The sequence below is a fragment of the Cygnus atratus genome, chromosome 11 (assembly GCF_013377495.2).
Source record: "Cygnus atratus isolate AKBS03 ecotype Queensland, Australia chromosome 11, CAtr_DNAZoo_HiC_assembly, whole genome shotgun sequence".
In the NCBI taxonomy this organism is placed as follows: Eukaryota; Metazoa; Chordata; class Aves; order Anseriformes; family Anatidae; genus Cygnus; species Cygnus atratus.
Window position 1 is genome coordinate 3,517,828 of NC_066372.1, and position 10,022 is coordinate 3,527,849.

Below are 10,022 nucleotides of genomic sequence, written 5' to 3' on the forward strand. Positions count from 1 at the left end.
AGTCTTAGAAAATTCGTTATCGCAACAGGAATAATTTAACAAAAGTGTCACGTCCTTTACAAAACATGTTTGGAAATTGTCATTGTCTGTTCTCTGCAACAGATTTTTGGTTTAAGCATCAACAGCTCTTCTGTGAAAACATTCATAACTTGTTTTAGTTGTTCACCTTACAGTGTGAGTGGCAAAAACATACCTGAGAATTGCCCCTCAACACCAAGAATGACTCTATAAATCTGATACAGTTGTATTGTTCAAAATTTCTAATTTAGTCCAAGTAATAAAACTTGACTCTGTCCCTGGTCATCCGCTTCTGCTTATGGATACCATCAGGAGTAATGGCTCCATATTCACAGGTGCCCTACTGGCATTATCTCCTTGAAGATTTTATTATGGTATCGTTATAATCAAGGACTAGATAAAAATGTGAGCTGTGTACCTTAATGAAGGGGAGCAATAAAGGTCAGTCCTGGCTGCACGAATCTTTGTCAAACCTCAGCTATTTCAATGTATTCCTCCCACAGAGCAACTTAATAGGAACACAACACACAAACAGTAAGTTTATGTACAGAAGTAATACTATAAAGTGATTCTGACCTCAAAATGAGAACTCCCTCTACTTAGATCCTACTAGCAAAGTAACATGAGCTAGCAATGAACAACTAATTCTGATGTACCATTTGTAAGGAGAAACATTTAGATTAGTATTGTAATAGTGTTATGCAAATATAGATAAATCTTTAAATTAAAACCAAAAATATAGCATCCCAATGTGCTAGTCCATTACGAAATATCCATCTGAATTTACAGTGTCTTAGGGTTCTGTTCAGTTGCTAGAGAAAATATTTTTAAACATTGCTTCAACCCAAACTCAAATGTCCTATGTAATTGACAAATAATAACTTAATTTCCTACCAGTTGATTGGTGAAAAATGCAAGTACAATATACATTTAAATAAAACTCGCTGTCCATCATATCTTCCAGTCTTAAAATGGAGACTTTTTTGGCAATAAAAAGGAGCTCCTCACTGTTAACATAAACAGAAATTTTCATTAGAAATCAGATGACATCTACTGGCAAACCAGGAGAGGAGACGGTGGAAATTTCATCCCTCTTCAGAAAATGCATTCTCTCTTCTCTTTTGGAAAGCCAACCTAAATTCCTCACCAAGCAGCTTAATGTCATCTTCACCTTTGAGTATTCCCTGCAATAAGGGGAAAGAAACACACGTAGAAGATAAAACAAATTAGAAAGATGATTATGGATCTTTTTGTGTAAGTTGTAAAGCTTTTATCTATCCATAATGCCAGTACTATCTTTAAAAACAAACAGTTCTGAAAACCATCAACAAACTTCAATGGATGAGTTTCTAATTGCTGCACTCGGTGCTAACATAGAGCTGCCAAGCAACTACACTGAAAAGAGGCACTGGCTGAGTTGGGTCTTTATCGCCCCTTAAGTTGTGTTGAAATTAGCCTACACAAAGAAATTATTTCAGAAATCAAGTGATACTTAAACAACTTGAACAGGAATTAGGCTTTGGAAGACTAAGTGTGTTTTGGGGAAGGGAAGCACTGGAACCCAGAAATCAAGATCTCTAACCCTAATTTTAGTGGTCATACTGAAGAAAAAATAAGTTAACACCAGTACATGAAACATTCATTAAATCTTATTGAAGTTTTTGATGCAGTTGGTTTTTTTTCTAATAAGCAGCTTTTTCATTTTCTTAAAATGCGTATGACCCACAGAACATATCTTGCAGCATTTAGAAAAACATTACAAATTACAGCTGTATTAGAGGCTTCAAAATGAGGCAGAACTTCCATGTTTATCCATTTTGAGTGAAACAGGCATTTTGAATCAAATAGGCTTTTAGATACAATGGACACCTTTCTAGCTGGAAGGGCCTTACTTAAAAACTTACATTCCATATCCCAAAAGCTTCTTATGGGCAAAAAGGGCTGGGGAAGCTTTCAACAAACTCTGTATGCATCAACAGGGCAAGCAGTGATACAGCAATAAAGAGTATTTTTCATTGCTGCCTATTTCAGAAAAGGTGAACACGTGAGAGCTGACACAAGGATACCCACTGACTTCAGGTAATTTACACAGTTATACAACCTTACCTTGAACTAGCCAAGAGAGAAGTGATTTATAGAAAAAAAATCATTTAAAGCATTTCAAATACAGTTCACTTACTCTAGGAAGATAACCCAGTAATTTAGATGCGTGCTCTTTCAAGAGTTTCTGTCTCTCTTCTTCAACAATTAGACGAATGTTTTCTCGTCTTTTCTCCTCTAACTGCCTTTCTTCGAGTTCACGTTCCTACAATAAAGAAGTAAATTTTCTTAACCATTGAGTTTCAGCTCTGTCAGCATTTATTTCCCACCAATATATACTATACTTATGGAGACTTTTTTTAATGAAGTAAATTTAGAACTTTTAATTAATTTTAACTCCTGGTCATGGGAAAATTAGTTTGAAAACGATGAAAAAGCATACGTAGAAAGGCACTATTTCAACAATAAGTGATAACTACAATAAAAGTCTCAGACAGAATAGAAGACTGAATACCAAGACTTGGGCTATAGTTAAATGATTTAAAAGTCCTTTGAAAAAGTTTGGTAAGTCAAGGTCTGGTTCCTTGTGGACTCTCAGCTGACTTAGTCTGTTCCTGCCTCACTGCTCTAATCCAGGAAAAGGAAAACCAGGCCTGTGTTCTTATGCCGATGACTAGAAATTGCAGTTCATATTGCACGTGCAGTCTGAAAACTACAGCGTAGCATTCCATGGGTGGTTTTTAGTTTATGCCAAGCTTTTTCTTCCTCAGATGCTACCTGGAAATACTTTATCTGAAATCAAGGCTGAGTTTTCCCCTTCTTACATATCATCAGCAGTACCGCCTGATGAAGGAGCCTGAAGTGGGCAACAGTTGTGTCACTGATCATATGGCTCTTGAAGAGCTATTTGCAGAGCATGTCAAGTACGCCACCATCTACAGCTGTTAAAGGCTTTAATCTTTTCAGCTGTAAAAAGTTGTCTCTAAAGACTTCTTCCTTGTCAGCAAACTAAAACAAAGGCCTGCTTTCTACCTCCTGCCCTCAACCATTTCTCTGCAATTCCTTTGTCACCTTTCCCTTGTAACAATAGCCTTGTTACATAGGATAGAGAACGTATTCTCATATTAAAATGTTTTGGCTCAGACCAACAGCAAAACTGAACATTTCTCTTACTTTATCTGCAATAAATTGCCTGCGACGGTCTTCAATAAGTTTTTCCACAGCCTTTTTGTGTTCAAGCTGTTTCATTCTTCGTTTCTGAGCATTCATCTGTTCAATGCGATCATCCTCTGCAAACTTGGCCAACATCTGTTGTCTGAAGGCTTCTTCCTCTTCTTGCATAGCTTGTTGCGCTATCTTCTTTAAAGCAAATTGCTCTTCATATGTTTGTTTTAAGTCTAGACGTTGCCTTATTTTCTTTTCAATTTCTGCCTATAAAGGAAATTCAATAAAATGCTTTTTTATTGAAAATACTTTGGAAAATTCAAACTTCAGCCAATCTACCTGATTTGTCTCATAAAAATTACTGTAGCTGCTACCTTCTAGCATACATGAGTGGAGCAAGCATTCCATATTTAACAGTGGTCTCCAGTATTAACCAGTTTGGCAAGTGTCTTAAGACTGTCAAAATTAAGTCAAAAAAAAAAAAAAAAGAAACTTTTTCTCCATGAGCATGAAGTGGGTCAATAAGACATTCCTCCTGAACAACTCCCTAGGAACAACAGCATTACGTATTATCTGTGTTAGATTTTATCTAAAATCCGATGAGGGACAGAGTAGGCAGGAAAAAGCAAACGGATGTGCAAAAAGCAAGCAGTTAAACTGCTTAGCTTAAACCTGAACTTGCAAGTTACTGTCATGCTTCTTCTTAAGGTAAAATCAATGTATAAAGGGGACCATGAGAGTATCCCAAACCTTCAGTTGTCTTCCTGGTTCAAAGAAAAACAAATACCTTAGGGATGGCAAAGGAAATTTGAAAGACAGAATTTTTCCTCCAAAAATGAAGTTTACATACAAACTGCTTGTCCAGCACGGTACATTTAGGAAATACAGTCTGCTGGAGAGAGACACTTCCTGCCAGAACAGAAAGAAGAAACAACAGAATGAGAGCTGGGGTCATTCAGCCTGGAGAAGAGAAGGCTCTGGGGAGACCTTACAGCAGCCTGCCAGTACCTACAGGGGGCTGCAGGGGGACTCTTTCTCAGGAGGGGTAATGATAGGACAAGGGGGAGCAGCCCTAAACTAAAAGAGGGGAGATTTAGATTAGCTATAAGGAAGAAATTCTTTCCTATGAGGGCAGTGAGGCACTGGGACAGGCTGCCCAGAGAAGCTGTGGCTGCCCCATCAATGGCAGTGCCCAAAACCAGGCCGGACAGGCTTCGGGCAGCCTGGTTTGGTGGGAGGTGTCCCCGTCCATGGCAGGGAGGTGGTACCGGATGATCCTTAAGGTCTCTTCCAACCCAAAGCATTCTATGATTCTATGAAATTCAGTTAATTTAATAAGCCTGTCAGAACTGAGCTTTTTGCTTTGAGACAGCTCACATACTAAAATGGGCCCAAGGAAGTCCCTCAAAACCATCCCAAAGTCACGATGAACACAGGAGACTTTGCAAAATCCAAAGCGTAAAAAAAATAAAATCAATCCATAAATTACCCTGCCAGAATTGTTAGAAGAAAAGTTTTGGAAATGGGAGTTACTTGGCCTTTGAAGAGCATCCTCAGATGCAGAAGGAACTGCATATGGGAATATACTCTCACAAAAACGTTTTTGTAAGTGTCTTGGCTGTAAGTGACAATTCCCAGAGACTAAAGGAGAGCTGCTCCATCACATAGACATCAGAAGTTAACGGACAGAGGAATACTGGGTAAAATACTGTCCCCCAGCTTCCACCTTATTACTTATTTTCTAGATCAGCAATTCGAGTGGTTTCATTTTCTCTTAAAATTTTCCTATCTGGTCTGTTTAAATTAGGTTAGTTTACCCATAAGTAATCCATAAATTTTATATTTTTCTGCATATACACGTCTGTTTTTATTTTACTAAAGTTTCATCCAGACCAGCTCCACTAACCTAAATCTTCCGCAGGAATAATGGCAAAGTTGCAGTACTCCTCTCCACTTGCATTCTCCCTTAAACGGTTTATGCACGTATAAACAGAGGACATGTACTACATATAAAAAAGCGGTATCTGCCAAGTGCCAAAACATCCATACAAGTATCTGCAGAAGTCCAGGCAAAGCAAATTTCCCCCCACCCAGTACAAAGATACTATTTCAGCTACCTGCCAACACTTACCGTCTCCTTCTTCCTCTCTGTCTCTGCTTGTTCTTCCAGATACAGCTCTTGTCGTATTTGTTCCAGTTCTTCACGCTTCTGTTGTTCTCTTTGTAGATTCTGGGCAATCTATTACAAGAAGGAAGGATTTCTCAACAAAAGACAGAAATATACAAAATAATCTTTTATAATATCAAATTTCAATACCACGGCTTGAAGTCTATGCTTTTTCTCCGCCATGTCTCGAACTTTAGCCATCCACTCTTCTTCTCTTTGTTGCTGACGGCTGGCAAACTCCATGATTCTCTTATTTTCTTCTTCCATCTCTTCCTGTTTCCTCTGCCTCCAGATAGCTTGTTCTTTTTTAAATTTGTCAATATGCATCTGAGTTGCTCTCATTTTTTCTAACTTTCGTTGTTTTTCCCTGTATAAGGTAAAAAAAAGTAAAAGCGCATAAATAGCTATCTAACACACTGCAGTGACATTAAACTGACCATATGCTCATCATTAACAATATATTCCAGAGACGAAGATTTAGATGACTCTCCTTACCCATTCAGCAGGAAAACAGATGCCTGAATTATAAATGCTAATTAATGAACTATCCCTGAAAGGGAATCTCATGTTTAATACCTTTCCTTCCGGACAGACTGAACACATAGGTACTCACTGCTACTCTATTTTATACATGCTCCATCCAAACAACAGCGAGAAGGAAGCCCAATAGCCCAAATGCCTCAGAAGCCCTGAACCTTTTTATTCATTTATACTAAACTCTCACCCCACTACCATCATGCCCTCACAAAACTCCTTTCTTATCCATGGCCCTAAGACATGGCACACAACATATTTCATTTTTAACATGTATCACGAAAAGGCAGGGACACGAGGCAAGGTAGAAATCTGTGATATGCAGTCATTTCCAGCATGACAGGCCTAATGGAAGCACTCCTTGAAAAAAAATGGATTTTGTATCTGGGGAACAAGACCACATGATTGACTGAAATGACAAGAATATTCTGGCTCTTACACAGCAAAATCTATGCAACTGTCTCTCTTGTTACTGAAGTGGGACCAAGAGAATCTTTCTTGAATAGGAATAATTTGTTGAAGTGGTCCTTAGCCTATGAAATAGGCATATACAAGTTAATTTTTCTACATAGAATTATATACAGTTTTAAGTTTAAATTAAAAATAATAAAAATTCAAAGTAACTAACATTTGGTCTTCCTCATAGATCTTCCTTATGATTTCATCAATCATGAGTTTCTCTTTTAGAAACTCTTCATAAGCATCCTGCCTCTTCCTGTCTTGTTCCTCAAGCTGTTTCTCCAGTTCTTGCTGATACATTATTTTCTCCTTGTTTCGCCTTAGTTCTGCAGAACTTTCTTCTTTTGCTACCCTTTCATACTCTTCCTTCATCTTTTGGGCTATTTCAGCATCACTTTTCTACAAGGGGAAAAAAAAAGCAATGTAAGATTCTTTTTTGCTTCCACTTGCAGTGAAAAATTACACAGCATATAAAAGGAATTATATTGCATTACAAAAATAGAATGTTTTCCACCTTAATCTTTCTCTCTCCCTCTACACAAACACATATAGTGCCTTAACATGCTTCATGCCTTCAGTAGAACCCTTGAAGAGAACTCCCATTATCGAAACAACTTGAGAAGAACTAACAATACTTCAAGGAAGCCATATATTTTATTAAGACCAAGTAGAGCGTTCACAATATGATTGAAACTAGCTCATAATGGCATAGTGACCAGCATGTAACAGAACTATACAGAACATCCTCAATAAAGTGAGGATTTACTTAATTACTCAATTTACTTAAATTCTGCATCAAACATTAATGTAATTAGAATCACCTGCCTGATCACCAACATTACCCTATATGTATATAAAAGTTCACAGTTCTTTTTTGAAGTTACTCAGACATGTTTATGTTTAATAACAGTAAAAAGCATTTTCAACCATCTGCTTCTGAGATAAGGATTCACCACAAAACTGTGTATAATAGTTTTAACTTCAGTAAACACTACAAAAACAGTGAAATAAAAACTATATCCCTTCACACGGCTTAATTCACTACTACTTCGACTGTAGTGGCAAAGCAAGCCTTTTTCTTATGGCTAATCAGTTCTCCACAGCAAAAAACAGATTTCAGTATACACTGAATTCTTAAACTTAGCGATAATCTAGATAAAAAGGCCAAAAAGAGAAAGGCCAAAAAAAAAGGCCAAAGAAGAGAATTTTTAATACAATCTATACAAAAAGTTAAAGCACTCTGGTGGCTTCTGAGAACAAAATAGGACATGCTTGAAAACCACACGCTAGGATACGCTGAAACTAATTACCATTTTCTCATACTGTATAGCTTCTTTTTCAGCAATCTGTGCAGCTCGCTCCTTATTCATGTAAGCAGATTTCAGTTTTTTTTCTAACTCTCGAAGTTCAAGACTAAGCGAAAAAAAAGAAGTTTATCCTATTACAAGGTATCTATAGGAAAAAAAAAAAAAAAAACAACTTCCACCACTGAAAGCATATTGAGAGATCACATCTCTTTACAGGAGTTGAAATGATGTAAATTCTCAAACAGAAAGAAACAATGAGACAACTACTGAACAGGCAATAAAACTAAACCACAAATACCAACTGGTTTGAAACAATACTACAATAAGAATTATAAACTGATGAACATTTGCTACTGAATATTATTGTTTCATACTGTAGATCATTGTTATGGTATCCACAATAAAGGTTAAGTAACACAACAGCTCACTAGAAATTAGATGATGCTCTTCAGCTGTGCAAATAAATTACAGATATGTTATTGCATATCATGCGTATGTACAACAAAGGGAAGGAAAAGAAGGATTTTCATGAAAGATTTCTAAAAATACATGCTAAATCTCTCATCCTATTGAGGTCAAGAACAAAATTTCTTGTGTGAAATCTCAGCCCACAGTAACAGAACACAAAATTAAAATGAGTGCTGACATTAACCAGCCAACCAAACCACTGGAGAACATTGGTGTCTTTGCATGTGCAGCAACTCAGGAAGCTGAAATCTGCAGAGCCCGGAGACAAAAGCTACAGTAGTCAGGAAAGACACAAGGGCTGTTAACAGAATGTTCCCAAAACATTTTAATGGAATATATAACCTGTCCATAATCCAGAGTAATCACTGCAAGAGTCACAGAACTCCTTTCTTCCACTGATATATTAAAGGACTCCTAACTATTCTGAAACAAGTCTAGGTAATACCTTTAAAATAAGCTTAAATAAGTAATTCCTTGGGAAAGTTTCTTCAGAATGTATTACAGAAAAGGAAAATGGTTTTAGTTTTGTTTAGGTTTTCTTTTATCTTCATTACCATTTTCACCCATGACATCTGTACAAATAAGAAACCTGAGCACGATACTGTATTTACTGTTCTTCTCAACTTTTCAGTAATACTACAAGGATATACCGGGAATTTAACAGATACAGAACATGGAAAGCCAATGATACAACCAATAAAAGGAAGTTACATAAAAGATACACTGCTATCTTAACAAAATATTCGTTTTATTTCTCAGGGGAAAAGCCTGATTTTAGATAAAAAAACATTGCTCAAACAAAAAAGCAGAAAAAGAAAAGTTTCGAAGTTCAAAAAGTTAAAGCCTGTTCTAAAATAGTAAACTGTGTGTATCTGATTTGAACATACTGAGAGCTCCTCTCCATTGCTAGAAACCATCCCACAGTGTAATCTTACTGCATCTGAGGCTCAGTCCAAACTACGTTAAAGGAGGAAAAACAAACAAACAACTGAGAGATGCAACAGGCTAAATACTATAGTACCGTTATCAAGGCTGAGTTTGATTTATAGGAACAGCTGACGGGTGAAGATTTCAAAGAAGGCGACCTGGTATTCGAGGCTTTACCTGTTCTCCCGCACTTGCTGCCTTATCTTTTCATCCTTCAGCTTCTCATGCTTGAGCCTGGCCAGCTCAGCCGCCAGCCGTTCCTCCTGCTCCAGCTGCTGCTCCCTCTGCTGCTTCTTCTCTTCGTCCTGACCGGGGCAAACAGTTCCCGTCACAACTCGCATTTGGAAGACGACAAATTACAGAACCACAGAACCGCGCCGCTGAACAGCTTTAAACACCCTCGGGACGCTCTGCAAAAGTAACCTCAGACGACGAACGCCTCCCGCCTGCACCGGCCCCGCGGCGCGGCCCTCACCCTCCGCACGGCCTCATCCAGCCGCCGCTCCTGCTCCACCGCAGCCCACAGCCTGGCCGCCCGCCGCCGCCCGCCGCGCTCCTCTGCCGCCGCCGCCTGCGGGCGACAAGAGAGATACGGTGCCGCCGGGCCGCCCTGACAGACCCTGCCGGGCCACCCTGACGGAGCCCGCCGGCCGCCCGCCCGCCATCCCCGCTCACCATCCCGCCCGCAGCCGCGCGCGCCGCCATGGCAACCGGCGGCACCGGCCTCGCCTTCCGGGGCGGCCTGCGGCGGCAAGGGCCCGGCCGCGGGAAAATGGTGGCCGGGATGGCTTCCAGAAGAGCTCCTGGAGCGATTCCCCCCCAAGTACTACTTAAAACAGCATTTTGCTTTACGCATCTCTAAGCGCACAAACTAGATGGCAGCATTTAGTTACGAATTTCTGTCCTTCATGGCGATTGCCAAAGGGGAAGCAGTCAGG

At 39.1% G+C, this 10,022-nt stretch overlaps 1 protein-coding gene across 1 annotated transcript; it reads right to left on the reverse strand.

Annotated features, from left to right (window-relative positions):
* Window positions 1-1,062: 1,062 nt before the first annotated feature.
* On the reverse strand, window positions 1,063-9,808 carry MNS1 (meiosis specific nuclear structural 1). Its single transcript, XM_050712914.1, has 10 exons — window positions 9,760-9,808; window positions 9,560-9,655; window positions 9,262-9,389; window positions 7,693-7,795; window positions 6,552-6,781; window positions 5,540-5,756; window positions 5,354-5,461; window positions 3,232-3,489; window positions 2,198-2,323; window positions 1,063-1,202 (listed from the first exon to the last, which is right to left on the reverse strand). The coding sequence occupies exons 1-10, from the start codon at window positions 9,787-9,789 to the stop codon at window positions 1,104-1,106; spliced, it is 1,395 nt and encodes a 464-aa protein (XP_050568871.1). The 5' UTR covers window positions 9,790-9,808; the 3' UTR covers window positions 1,063-1,103.
* Between the last annotated feature and the right edge of the window lie 214 nt (window positions 9,809-10,022).